Source organism: Branchiostoma lanceolatum, chromosome 6, assembly GCF_035083965.1.
Source record: "Branchiostoma lanceolatum isolate klBraLanc5 chromosome 6, klBraLanc5.hap2, whole genome shotgun sequence".
Lineage (NCBI taxonomy): Eukaryota > Metazoa > Chordata > Leptocardii > Amphioxiformes > Branchiostomatidae > Branchiostoma > Branchiostoma lanceolatum.
Genome location: NC_089727.1, coordinates 566,652 through 581,736, shown reverse-complemented (window position 1 = coordinate 581,736; position 15,085 = coordinate 566,652). Strand labels below are relative to the sequence as shown.

The 15,085-nt window shown below is 42.0% G+C and overlaps 1 protein-coding gene across 1 annotated transcript; it reads right to left on the bottom strand.

The window, feature by feature from the left end:
* Positions 1-8,552: 8,552 nt before the first annotated feature.
* LOC136436058 (heat shock 70 kDa protein 12A-like) lies at positions 8,553-14,340 on the bottom strand. The gene is made up of 4 exons (XM_066429761.1): positions 14,197-14,340; positions 13,785-14,006; positions 13,159-13,330; positions 8,553-10,940 (listed from the first exon to the last, which is right to left on the bottom strand). The coding sequence occupies exons 1-4, from the start codon at positions 14,218-14,220 to the stop codon at positions 9,895-9,897; spliced, it is 1,464 nt and encodes a 487-aa protein (XP_066285858.1). The 5' UTR covers positions 14,221-14,340; the 3' UTR covers positions 8,553-9,894.
* Positions 14,341-15,085: the final 745 nt, after the last annotated feature.

Below are 15,085 nucleotides of genomic sequence, written 5' to 3'. Positions count from 1 at the left end.
GTTACTGGTACTATATACAATTATTATTCCTGACTGGGGAGACAAACGGCTGAAGAGGAGTTTGGTTTCCGTCGGGTTGGTCCGTTTTCAACCAACGCTTTTCACAATTTCAAATACAATACGAAAAATAAACAAACAATTAAGATTTCACCAGTCTGCAAAAATGTTGTGACATTTTGTCCCCCAGCACTGAGCTACTGGCTGTCTATATATGGAAATATGTGGATCTCTTGACTTTGTAGTGATTTTTTTTTCAGCGCAAACTGGCATAAATCTCTTGGCTTGGCAAAAAGGTCGTCCCATTACTAAAGTATTTACAATCTGTAAGTTCTCTGTCAAGGCGGTGTTTCTTTTCTGGGCATATATAATGCCATCCACATACACACATTTCAACGGGGCACTTTTGCAACACTATCCACTGCTATAGCTAGCTTACCCATGGCCTTCGGACGGGAATGGACAATAAAAACTCCGATGGACATCAACATGATTTATGATAACATTAGGTCTTTTCTATCATCAAACGTTCAGTTGGTTGAAACATAGGGTCCAAGTTAGTTTCTGGTTTCTCTGCACCTACTATGGACTAGACTTCATCAGCGGACGTGGTCAAGTAGAATCACTTGTAGGTAAGATTGAGTGAACTGTCTACGGCAGAATGGGCCTTACGGATTGTGAATATAGTACAAGTAATAAAGACGTATACACCAAAATTATCATAATAGGGTTGACCGGGATTTCTTGACAAGAGCAAAGCACCGTTTTGGTACTATCATGACTATTACTGCCATCTTGACGAGCTACATACAGCAGCAAGGTATTTAATTACTACATACAGCAGCAAGGTATATAATTACTACATACAGCAGCAAGGTATATAATTACTACATACAGCAGCAAGGTATATAATTACTACATACAGCAGCAAGGTATATAATTACTACATACAGCAGCAAGGTATATAATTACTACATACAGCAGCAAGGTATATAATTACTACATACAGCAGCAATGTATTTAATTATACAGGTCTTAGAATTAGAAATCAGAGCTTAAGTAAAGACAAGCACTAAGGAAAAACTTCAACCAACTCGCAGAGAAGTTTCCCCGATGAACTCCCAAACGGACGGCCACCAAGGTTAAACGTACTATGATAAAGAGTAAACAACATTTATAGTTAGAAAGTAAGAACGCAATACAACAGTACAGTGATAGCACTTTGAAGCTGCCAAACTTCATGGCCGTCTGAAACAAAGTCTAACAATGAAGAAAGAAAGAGAAGATTTAGACGGCGAGTTTTACCGTGATGACGTCCCAGCCGGGCCCGGCAGCCATGTGCAGACGGCGGGCGGGCAGGACCTGCGGGGCCAGGGTCAGAGCGCGGCCCAGCAGCGTCCCAAACGTCGCCATTACTGTGGAGCTTCGCTAGCGGCCACCCGAACCGTCCGGCTCCAGTCGTGTTCGCTACCAGCCACCCGAACCGTCCGGCTCCAGTCGTGTTCGCTACCAGCCACCCGAACCGCCCGGCTCCAGTCGTGTTCGCTACCAGCCACCCGAACCGCCCGGCTCCAGTCGTGTTCGCTACCAGCCACCCGAACCGCCCGGCTCCAGTCGTGTTCGCTACCAGCCACCCGAACCGCCCGGCTTCAGTCGTGTTCGCTAGCAGCCACCCGAACCGGCCGGCTTCAGTCGTGTTCGCTAGCAGCCACCCGAACCGGCCGGCTTCAGTCGCTAGCAGCCACCCGAACCGCCCGGCTTCAGTCGTGTTCGCTACCAGCCACCCGAACCGCCCGGCTTCAGTCGTGTTCGCTAGCAGCCACCCGAACCGCCCGGCTTCAGTCGTGTTCGCTACCAGCCACCCGAACCGCCCGGCTTCAGTCGTGTTCGCTACCAGCCACCCGAACCGCCCGGCTTCAGTCGCTAGCAGCCACCCGAACCGCCCGGCTTCAGTCGTGTTCGCTACCAGCCACCCGAACCGCCCGGCTTCAGTCGTGTTCGCTAGCAGCCACCCGAACCGCCCGGCTTCAGTCGTGTTCGCTACCAGCCACCCGAACCGCCCGGCTTCAGTCGTGTTCGCTACCAGCCACCCGAACCGCCCGGCTTCAGTCGTGTTCGCTACCAGCCACCCGAACCGGCCGGCTTCAGTCGTGTTCGCTAGCAGCCACCCGAACCGGCCGGCTTCAGTCGCTAGCAGCCACCCGAACCGCCCGGCTTCAGTCGTGTTCGCTACCAGCCACCCGAACCGGCCGGCTTCAGTCGTGTTCGCTAGCAGCCACCCGAACCGGCCGGCTTCAGTCGCTAGCAGCCACCCGAACCGCCCGGCTTCAGTCGTGTTCGCTAGCGGCCACCCGAACCGTCCGGCCTCAGTCGTGTTCGCTACCAGCCACCCGAACCGTCCGGCTTCAGTCGCTAGCAGCCACCCGAACCGTCCGGCTTCAGTCGTGTTCTGTTGACGGTTCGGCCGCGTCTCTATGGAACGTCTCCCGGCGGCGGCATTGTTCCAGAACCCGCGTCATAAAGACAGGTGGACGGCGGGGAAAAACGAACTGAAGAAATGTTTCTAGATTTGGAAAGCGAACTCACACCATAAAGACAGGTAGATGGCGGACAGGAACAAGCTGTAATGTTTCATATTATGAACCTAACTACAGCCCCCACGACCACCACGGTCAAGGGACCGGTAAGCGGTACCGGTATAACAAGCTTGATCAAGGAAGTAATGTTTTGAGATGTTGGAAGCGACCAATGGCAAGTACATGTAACAGCAAACCTAAAACGTCGGAGGCTGTTTAATATGGCAATAACTAAGCCATATACTGCCTTTAAAGAAGAAGTCAACCCATGCAATAGTAAACGCACCACCTTATAGTTTATTAGACATCAGTGGTATGTGCTTTACTTTTACTTTGATACATACAGTTAGCCTCCGGGCATAATTTTGCAACTGATTATCAGAGACAGGTGTTTGGCATACATGTATGTCAGCCTTACAATGAAGCTTCGATGACGACTTATAATAAGCTCTGAGTAAAACTAAAACTACCTCTATGGAACTACGCTAAAAACTTAGTAAGAATATGTACATATCTTTGAAATGGAGAACTATACCTTCTGGAACTGTATCGCTAGACGATCAGCAAGTTATTGCCTGTGCGAGTTAAGGTTTAATCTAAATACAGCAAGCACAGGCCCGCAATGAAGTCTGAGTCCTGGATGCAGTTAACCAGAATTCCGCCTAGTGGCGCAATTGCAACACATACAGTGTACGGTCAACTTTCAGCACAAGTATATCTAATAGATTGAACAAAGAAGTACAATGTTTATTACAAATTCTTACATCAGCCAAGGATAGAACGTACCCTCCCAGCAATAACTTGTCTATTTGTTTAGATGTAATCTGTCAACAAGGTGTGAAATACAGGAAGTCCAGAATTGAATTTCAGCACTCAGAAGTCAAATTTCATGTCCGATGCCAATGACAGCCTATAAAATACTGGGATCGGCAGATTTTCTTTGCTAGGGTTGGTCGGGTTACCGGAGGCACAACTTTTTTCCTAGGCCTAAGGTAGTTTACCATGTCATTTGCCATGTCAACCATCTTGATATCTTCCATAAGCCATTAAAAGCATTTTGTGGAGGGAGAATATTTGATCACCAATTAAAAGGGGGAGAGTGAAATGAGCCACACACTTTTTCTCTTTCCTATCTCATCAGTCTGAAAAAATAGTTATAACGTTAACTGAAGATACTTACAAATGCAATATCATTATGGCACAGGTTAATGTAGAATGATTTCACTATGATAATTTAGTCCCAAGAATCCAAATTTTGAAGAAGATGTGACGACGCTGAGGAGAAGAAAGAAGTGAATTTATTTACAGATCCCAGGTCAGAAAGTATATAGATTTCAGGGAATTGCATCAGTTGCACCCATATAAGATCAACCACCATGCAATGAAACAGGCTCTCATATCAATCTCCCATACACTGTAAAATGTGGACTCCTTATATCAATTCTTTGGTCTGGTACAATTGTTTGGTCTGTACAATTGTTTATTGTGCGACACTGTCCTGTTGAAGCTCAATAGGGGGCGCTAGTGAGATATAGTTGTAATCCACACTACAGGAAGATGCTGCAGTTTTAGAGTACGACAACAGGTGTCCGATGTCCACACTTTCTTATCAAGACCAAGGCCTACATGTCTTTATTATGAGCTTTTCAGTTATTCCCTTCACAAAGAAAGAACGACAATTGTTAGAAAAAGGCTACTTGGTGTCCTCTGTTTTACATCAAACCTGCCCTACAAATAAAAAGTCATAAAGGTTATGTTTTTCATGTTATACAAAATAAATCATGGATAGACCCTAAGATATCCAAGAAAATTCCCTAACGGACGCTAGGTACTCGTTTCCACCTGGGTGAAGTGATGACATTCGTGTTAAGTGCCTTTCCCAACTGGACAAGTCAGGGAACCCAGGATTCGAACACGTCTGTGTTACGGGCCAACCACCATGTCATAACACTACTGCGACACCACAAAGGAGTCTTTCTCTTTTCCTTTGTAGCCCTAACTTTGAGAGGAATCATCTAGTGGCCAAAAAGTGTCATGTAGGCCATTGCTACTAACAGAGAAGATGCCATGACAAAACGTGCCTAAAGAAAAATAACAGGTCCTGCACAGTTTCTCTTATTTCATACATCCATAGCAATTTGTATAATATAGGCATTATCATCATTTTGATCTTCATCATCACCATCATCATGACCAAGAAAGTACACAGGGGCGGTACGCCCTATGAAAGTTTATATTTCTCATGGCCTTTATTTGACCATATTTGCCTAGTGCATTTACTTATCTAATTAGGTTCACAACTATGGCATGTCCCTTGTCCCCTGCCAAGATCACAAGACAAATTGTTTGTACTTTGAGCAAAAACAATTTAGCCACCTTGTCCATTGTAAATTATTGACCGACGTGGCATACCGGTAGTGAATTGTTGTCCTTTCTTGTAAAGCAGTAAAATACAGTATAGTTCAGTGACACACACATTACCATTATAGTCATCGTATACGGTTAAAGAAAGATTTAAGGCATACCAGCATCAAAATATGAAAAGCATCAAAGTCTAATTCTTGTGGTCAGATGTTGTTACCCTCATATCATGCTACCTCTCTTATCAGCTTCCTGTCAAATCATATGGCGACTTATCTTTCTCGGTGGCGTCAAGAATGCTTTGAAGTTGATGTGAATCAAATAACGCTGACCTCTGGTCATCACCAGAGCTAATATGTATTTGATTCACATCAACTTCAAAGTATTCTTGACGCCACCGAGAAAGATAAGTCGCCATATGATTTGACAGGAAGCCGATAAGAGAGGTAGCATAATATGAGGGTAACAACATTTTGCCTGTCGGAAGTATTTTTAGATTACCTGACTCACTGTTGTTACGACCTTACTTTATTTTGTGTAATAGCAGCCATTGCAATGATTATCACAATCATTGTAAGTTCAAAAAGAATATACAGTTTATTGCCAGATTATCATCTATTGATGTAGAATAATGTAGACTGTTTTATTTTCTAAAGACCGCTTCCTTGTCTTATACGTCATATTAAAGTAACAACTGTTTCTGCAACGATTGCATCATCGTCATCATTGCCAAAGTAGACAGATGTTGTGCTCCCCATGGTAGGTTTACATCTCTCATGGCCTTTATTTGACCCTAATGCGGAATGTGATAAAGTACAATGGTCTGTCCTTCAAATGTGTTTTCATCCGCAGTTATGAGTTTCCATATTTGCCTAGCGTATTTGATGATCTAATTTTATGATCATGGTATGTCGCGTGGTCCCCTACATCGTGCAAGAGTCACGAGACATCGTTTATACTTTGAACAAATGTTAAACACAGTTCAGGCATCTGGTGCAATGACTTTGTTAAACAAGTGAAGGGCTGTACTTAAAGCGTTCCTACGGTCATTTAGTAAAAGTCCACTTGTCAGCATAAAAATTGAACAATAATTGAAATAATTGAAAAATCGATAAATGATATCTCAAAACGTTGATTTCAATGAAAATGATTCTCATGTCAACGAATAGAAGATCAAAAGTTGACTACAAACTTTTGAAGTAATCATCGTAAAGCTAAAGATTTTCATTGTTGCATTTATTTACTGCCATGGATACATTCTGAGAAAGAAAACAGACTTTTCAGTTACTTATTTTGTCTAGAGCAAAATAGTTGATTCCTAGTTCAAGCAAATAATCGCCGCATCTTATTTGCATCTTTATCATGATTAATAATTGAATTTATTTTAACTGCATAGTTTAAACTTACATACACTTAGAATATCTAAATTTCTTGGAGGTGGGTGTTGAAGGTGATGGTAGAATTATATAATATACTGTACGCCATTTCTTAAATGCTTTTACACACCAGAGTGAATTTGAAATTTTTCCTATTCATATTGTACTGGCCTGCCTTCGGGTGTTTCAGCTGAGATTCCTGTGATGATGGTACACTCAGTCTGATACATCTTTACAACTCAACTCAACCCAACTCTAGTAGAAATTTCACAATTACGTTTACCAACTTCATCCTTGTTGCATATGAAGTGAGGTGGTATCAGAAACAATATTATGAAAACGTATTCAAGATACGAACGAGGAACGAGGCTGACACACCTTTAAAGTAAACAGAATCAAGAATCCTTATCTTGCTAAGTTATTGAGTCGAAAGGAATGCCAATGTTTGAGACTAAAGAATAGCATTGCTGTTGTCGACATTTGTAGTGTGCTTTTTCAGCTATAAGTCAAATTTAAACGTTAGTTCTATGTGTGGTTAAGAAATGATTACACTATGTGTCATCATCGGCATATCATGATATTATTCACCTCCTTGGCCCAGTGTAGTGATACGGGAAACATCAATGTATGGCGTCGCGGTGGCGTAATGGCAGGGTGTTCGGCCCAGAACACAGAGGGTTCGAATCCTGATTTGTGTCGTTGACGTTGTACCCTTGGGAAAGGCACTTTACACGACTTTTCTTACTTCACTTTACTGACAGGTATAAATGAGTACCTAGCTTCGGTTAGGGGCGTCTAGGAAAGGACGTTAAATGGAGGTCCCGTGTTTGGGGAGAGTCACACCTCGAGCACGTAAAAGAACCCAGATTTTTTATCGAAAATAGTAGGTGCCCTTCCCTGTGTGTGTGGATCATATAAATCTGTCTGGATATGTATTTTGTACTCTTCAGTACAAACCTGAGGCGGTTTACTGGGTATGTATTACAAAAAAATTGAAACCTTCATTTGTGATAATACATAAATCAGGTATAAAACGGCGTCATATCCATGGTCACTTCTATCATTGTTCCATGCTATTGCCAGGTTTGGTATAGTAGGCAGAATGATAGCAGTCATATCTATAAGATTTTCATGTTGTCAAAAACACTAATTATTGTCATTGATATAACACCAAAATATGGAACAGTTGTTCACTTGAATGCTTTCCCTTATAGAATTTAAAGACAGATAGGGAACTTCCAGGAGATCGGGTTTCAAGCTGTGACAGAAACCCCAAAGTCGACTAAGGGGAATCAAAGAATTATTAGAATGTCCGGGAATAGTTTGGGAGGGAAAGGGATGCGGGTCTAGTTTAAAAGATCTGTTACACTGGACCTCTTGCACAGATGAAAAGCCATGCTGACTTGCATGCAGATACACATGAAGAGGAAAAGCAGATTTTTTGGATAGGGGAGGGTCTTTTATTTCTTTATTGACTACAATCTCCTAGTTGGATACATAGAAAAGTTGCATAACAACACAAAATTGTTTATGATTTAATGGTTAACAATGATATGCTACGCCAGAGTGTGAAATACAGTTAAGTGAATGGTTGCATACAGTTGTTCAGTGTGAACATTGAGTACTTGTAAAGGCTGGGAAATGAATTTAAAGATGGTTGTTGATCCTTTCAATTATGTAAAGGGACTTGCCGGATTGGGGTCCAGTCAGCAAGTCCCAGTTTTAATTGAGTGGGTCATTGACGCACGCCTACACAAACACCTGAAGCCTTCTAACTATGTACACAATTAGTCATACAATAATACTGTACCACTGCATAGGAATTCTCAGGTAGTTGGTGTAGTGTTATTGTGTATGTTGAAGTATGACTTTGTGCTGTGGACAAGTGGAAGAAATATAAGCATGTCATTCCCCTTTTGGTGTCATTAGAATGCCGTGAGATACAAAATAACAAATACCAGTAGTATCTATTGAGATTGTTCCTGTGGGTGATGGTAGTCCCTCGAAGCGTCCAAAAATGATCTTAGACTCTTATCATGGTGTAGAGATCGAATTGTCGTTAAATACTGCGAGGGTTTTGTGTCAAAAATATGTGGCAGTTAAGAAAAGTGTCAGGTTTCCAACCCAACATCTGCTTGGAGACTTACTAAATGCTAATCCTCACCCATATAATGGAAAACACAGTCTGTAAGGTGTTTTGGGACAGAAAAACGACTTATCCTAACACTTGGTGCAATTCAACACGTCACCAGCCCGCCCCGGCAGTTTATTTTGCCGTTTTTTGCAGACTTTAAAGTAACCACAGCATTGCTTTGAAATAGCCTATTCATACAACAAACACTTCAGTTGATGGCCGGTTTACCCAGGCCGCGCAGTAGTAACTTAAGTACTAGTGTATGATCTGTAGAAACTGGGACTTAACGTTGGATTAATTACATTATGACTGAGATCGTCTCCCATGAGTTCTGAGTACTTCACACACCAGGTAGGCTCCAAATCCACATTTTTAGAAGGTGCATGATTATTTCCCTGGGCACATGTGGTACAGGTTTCAAGGTCAAACGAAGAGGTAGGGGCAGGCATTGTCCAAAGAAATAAGTAGTATTACGAGAAACCTTTATTCTACAATCGTGGCACAGAACCCTTGTAAAAATGAGTGTTGATTGAATGCGAGACTATATTAGTCCCCATCATGACGGCTGGTTGAAAGTTCGTGCAGATCTCTTCTGCACATTCCTAGCAATCATTAACCTACACAACTTGTGACTGAAATGGCGTATAGGGGAAATTGTGTGTGTGTTGGGAGTGGGAGGTGGGCGTGATGACCTTGAAGCAAGATGTACATACGGTGGATAAAAGTATACTGGCGTATTAGGGAGATTTTAATAATTACAGTGCAAGAAGACTGTCATGTATACATCTTTATTGTGTTATATACACACTCATGGTAGGTACAAATCCGCCCAAGCACAGCAGTATATAAGAGGTGATGACGTCAAACTCTCCTTCTGTTACATGTAAATGATAATGTTACTGGTCTTTGTGGAAAAGAAAAGAATTCCATCCAAATTCACTTGAACCTCTGTGTTTGCGTTTTGATTGTACTTTAGTTGTGCAGGCTTTATGTAAAAGATCGGCTAGAATTGGTAATCATTGATGGTGCGTTGCTTGCTTGCTTGCTGGCGCGTTGGAGAGTGAAATATGTCCCAGCTTGGTACAGGCCGATAGATGTGGTAAGATTATGAGGTTGGTATGTTTACCAGTTTACACGCGTTAGCGTTAATGCCATCGTGATAAAGTTCACCCGAGCTATAAATTATTGGCGTTGACTTTTACAAGCCTAACAAGGTCGGCATACAGGCTAGATGTGCTATGCTATTGAAAGGTCCAGTGCATTGAGGTCTCTCTCACTGGCTACTTTTTGCCAATTACCACCGTCTCCTTATAACATTCTTACCCGTTTAAGACTTAACGTTACTGATTGAACGAATGGAACGCTGGGCATGTCATATTCCTCTTTTCTTTTTCTCTGTTCCATTTGAATCCAGCTTCAGGGGAATTTGTTCAAAGCGCATGGGTTATGTTTAGGATTGAAGAAAATCTATCGTAGTGAACGCTCTTGTGTGAGAAGTGAGGTCTTCAGCTTGGACGTCTATCTCTGTTCTACCAAAGGTAAACTTAACCTCGATAGTACGTTCTTTCCCGCCCCGTGTATCGGGCATATCAACGTGAACTCGGCCACAGATAGTCATGCCAGGGTCTGTGGTGAATTCTGGGTTCTTTTCCCCTGTGCAATACAGATAGACCGTTGCACCCTGTTGATCGTCTCGTATTGCTTTGAATGTCATGCTTTTTGATTCCTGCAAGACCACAACGTCATCTACCTCAACCAATTTGTTAAAGATATCTGTGCAGAGTGTCAGCCCTTCGGTAACAACTCTGTGTTGTGAGGGATGCACCCCCTCTTTGAACTCTGTCGTCGACCTCACACCGTAGGTGCGCGCGCTTAGTCTTTCCTTAATGGAGTCCGGGTTTCTCCCGAACAAAACCGCCCCCTTGATAACAGCAAGGCTTGCCTCTTCAGGGACTAAGACACGAACTTCACTGTTCGAAACTCTATCCACGACCGCTGTCTTTAACAACGGCGAATCGGCAAAACCGCCTACCAGAAAAATGGTTTTGATGTTTAACTTTGGATTGGCCAGAAGTGATTGAATATGGATGGTTATTTGGTCTAGGACAGGTTGAAACAGACTATGCATGACTTCTTTAGACATTCGGAGTAGACCATTTGAAAACCTAACTCCTTCTACATTGCTGTTTGATACTATGTCGGTTATATTTTGAGATGATGTGCGCTTTAGAAAGGAAACAAAGTTGTAATTCAGGTGAACACTAGCATCAGCAGCAGATCTTTTCCTCATTTCGAAGTCTGCCATAAGCTGTACGTTTTCTTGCGGAAAGTTGTGCCTGTAGTCATTCATGAAATCTTTGCCAAATATCTTATCAAGGAGAGTTCTGAAATTAGAGTCTACATTTGTTCCACCCCATGGCCCGCCTGTTGGACGGTGTAGTTCCCTCACAGAGTCGTCGTCTCGGATTTCGTAGACCGTTACGTCCACCGTGCCTCCTGTAGTGTGACGAGAAATGCAAGTCTTTTATCAACACATACAAAATATACTAGGGGTAAGGAGTAGGCATAAAGTTTAAAAAAAATACAGGCAGTGAATTTCTCATCTCTTCTTCCGACGTGTATAGAGAGTGGACTGTAAATGTACCTGTACATTACACTGTTGTCACACATGTACGAGGGTGAGTAATAAAGAAACGCAAGAAACGTTTTCAATTTCTGTTCACATCTTTATGAGTGACTGAGTTGATTTAAAGTTAACCATACCCTTGAAAGTTTGTCAGAACCAAAGATATGTCAGACATGACCCGTTTTCAATTACTTCAAGAATCTTTAATTACACCTGTATGGTGATAGATGTCTCTACAACTTTTATTCCACATCTAATTTCTGAACTCTTTACGGTTCCTCTTCACAGCTGCTAGGATAGAGTGAGGTGTGATATCAGAGCCAGATGAATTCATAACCAAATTTGTGAAGTGTTGATTAAAGACTTGGGTAACCCACATTTCCATTAATTAAGAGAAACGAAACTTAACACAGACAATATGTGTTCTCTGACTTTATGGGAAAGTAGTCTACAAAAACAATATATGTCCGCTCTGAATTCAACCCATATTTCACCCCACCCTTGCAGCAAAAAAAGAAAACTGATTGGAGTTCAGAGAATATGTAGAGATATCCATCAGTTTCTTCAATAATTGTAACTGGGTCAGGGACGTTTCCCATTAACCAGCAATTAAACTTCCATTTTACTGCTGTTTGCCTCCGACTAGCTTCCAAGGGTGTGATCAACTAGAAATCAACTCAGTCGCTGTTAAAAATATCTGCACAACACATTGAGATTATTCCATTCTCAAGAAGAGATGTTCCTTCACATCTCATTTGTGACATATTTCAACTCATTTCATACCAAAACTAGAGTTCCACGACCTCATACCTTCGCCAAATGATTTTAACCTTTATGACTGACGTATTAGGAGTGTTTCTCATCAATCATAAATCATACCAGTTGATTGTCTTAAAATATAACATGTCCAAAGTATGAGCTTAACAAATTTATCACCAATTATGCAAAGGAGGCCCTTATTAGCATAATTTGATTCAACGATGTTTACATTTACATAACGTCCCGATGCCACAAAAAAAAGGATTAAATGTATGAAATTGCTGTCTTTTGCCAGTATGGCATAATAGAAGTTAAGTATGCAAATAAGGACCACATTTGCATATTTTCTATCTATCAACATTTCTCTCTTCTTCAGTTACAATTTGAATTGTCATATCATGGAACAAAGCGGATTTTAAAGTTGCCTCATTAATTATGCAAATCAGAATCTGATTTGCATAATTATCGTCCAATCACACTAAGCATCACACAAGCTATCCACATACCAAAAATCATGACCATCCATCAAGGCCATCATGTTATAGTATTTTCTCATTAATCATGCAAATGAGGTCTTCATTTGCATAGTTCATATCAATTAATATTTCTCTCTTCCTCAGTTTAATACATATGTCACATGTTTCAGAGTCCTATCATGGAATTTGGCGGATGTATAAACTTTCCTCATTAATTATGCAAATTAGATACTGATTTGCATAAGAAGTGTCTAATTATGTACATCATCACTCAAGCTATCTACCTACCAAAAATCATTACCATCCATCAAGCCCTTCTTGAGGTATTCCCTTTCAAAGTCAGACGCAAAACCTGCTCCTGCAGTTCAAAAAAAGCCGCTAGGGGGCCAAACCCACACCACTTACTCTCTGTCCAAAGAGCTATCTACCACTAACAAAAGTTCCATAGCATGTTCAGAACACGATATATCAAAACAGGAAGTTCCGCTGCAGTACCGTAAGAAGCCGCTAGGGGGCCCAAAATCTAATCGTTTTTAGGTCTCATCAAAACCTACCAACATACCAAATACCAAGACAATCCATCAAGGCATTCTCGAGCTATCCTGTGCCACTACAAACAAACAAACAAACAGACAAACAAACAGACAAACAAACGCTACCCTCTGCATAACCTTCTCGGCGAAGGTAATAAACCTGCTATGGTACAAATGGCGTCTCTTTATACAATACTCGTACATAGACGGCGAAATGAATAGTCCTCTCTGCATTGCAAAATGTTCGGCACCAATTCACATCCTTGATAACATATACTTTATCAAGTACATCCCTCTTAGAAATGAGTGGGGCTTATTACCTCCACAATCGACGACCATGTATCGTTCTTGTGGGTCCATTTGCAGTGACTTCGGGTTCGCCGTCTCTCCCCTGAAGTGGGACACGGGCAGTTGCCGGCAGAACAGGGAGGCCGCTTCCGGCTCCAGCGCGATGAGTAGGCGGTTTCTGTGGTACCTTGAAGCGATGCCAGCCTAGGGTACAGGTGGAATAACGTACAATTCCTACATTTTCATACTGATCACTCAATCTCAAATTCACTGCTTACTCAATGTTTACTTCCTGTCCCGTTAAAAGGATCCTAACATCACAACCAAGCAGCCTATGTTGATTTGATACATTACGTATTTGCCGATTTGTATACCTTGTTTGGTGAACATGATCAATTGAAAGATATTCCCTTTGCCACAAGCAAAGCGTAACGTTACCATTCAAAACATTTTTGGAAAACACAAAACAACCTGAAAATTGTGTTAGATTCCAAATGTGTGCCAAAATTCAACTTGATTGCTTTTGATATCAGAGGCAAAATGGGGGCTACATAGTGACAAAATGCCCTAACATGCAACTCCTTCGTTTGATACTTTTGTCAGGTACATGTAACGTTACATATTATTGAAAACTCGTTCGTTACCATGGAGCCAGTACCTTGTATGCTGCTTCCCGCATGAACTGTTTAGCAGCATCATTCCAGATAGCTGGGACTGTGATGACCCAGCGGATGTTGTCTTCCCTTATGTTGGCGCCGGTAGATATTTTCACGGCATTTCTCAGGTGGTCGCTGAGGAACTTCAGAGCATGGGAGAAAACTTCCAAAGCCGGTAGCGTCTCCCCGTTAGTAGCGGTGAGGGGGATGTCCTTTCTAATGCCCTGTATAAATGGCAAAACGATAAGAATAGAAAAATAAGAGGCATGATCCCCATTTCTTAAAGTTTTCAACTGTCTTTATATCTGAAACTCTTTGCTCGTTGCGACATTTCACTTGGTGCTCGAAGAACATGTCATCAGCGAGGTCAGGCTATACGTAATTTGCTTGGTAATATATAGAATACGTCCTTACCGCATGATCGGAGTGTAGCCTCATCTTGAATTGATCGAAAAAGTAGTGGGACTTGTCCTTTTCATTTTCCGTCAAGACGGCGTATCTTTCCACCGCGTCAAACCCAAATGCGATGAATTCTCGGCTAGGGCCGAGAAGGACACTTGTGGGAGCTTTGTATGACTGAAAGCCAAGGTTCTGACCCCAATTTTTGTTGAGGTAAATCGGCACATCGTTTTTATCATCATTCTTAGAGGCCGGAAATGAGAACCCGTACCCACTAAATGTTGTCCCAAAGTCTATCGCAGCGACTAGTAGCACGTTTAACGGACTGTCAGCCATCAGTCAGAAAGACGAGCTGCTTGTAACACAAGGTGCTAAGGAATCTGAACGCGCCGAGCGTCTTGCTGAAAGCATCAGGCGCATGCGCGACTTCGGGAAACCTGCATGTATGATGACGTGCTTGATTTTTACCAGAGTTATGATATCTGAAAAATGGCCAGCTGAATAAATTTCGCAAACATGTGTGGATACGGGGAATATCAGACAAGTCGATTCCCAAGAACGTATGAAAACCATATCAAACCTTATACATCTTCGTGAAAGGCTTAAATTACTGTCCAAGTTAACAGCGGACCAACATTTCTTAAAAGACACAATGACTAGGGATTTGATGCTTTCCCCTTACCAGTATATAATGAAAATATTTTAAATAATGTTTTTGCACCCATTGTTAGCTGCATTCAGCTCTTCCAGGATAAGGTTTTGCTTAGCGACGTAGACACGCCAAAAATACATGTAGGAAGTGAAAGAAACGGACAAATCATCGAATTCAAACAATAAAAATGCGCTGTGTGATTTAATTTCAGTTATAATTTACGCGCACCGATGAAGTCGGCTTGTCACTAGT

Excerpts from the sequence above, each read along its gene's own strand:
- LOC136436058 (XM_066429761.1), bottom strand. The coding sequence starts at position 14,220 with ATGAGGCTACACTCCGATCATGCG. Across the intron at positions 14,007-14,196 it reads GGCTACACTCCGATCATGCG|GGCATTAGAAAGGACATCCC; the intron begins GTAAGGACGTAT and ends CCATTTATACAG. Across the intron at positions 10,941-13,158 it reads CATGGTCGTCGATTGTGGAG|GAGGCACGGTGGACGTAACG; the intron begins GTAATAAGCCCC and ends GTCACACTACAG.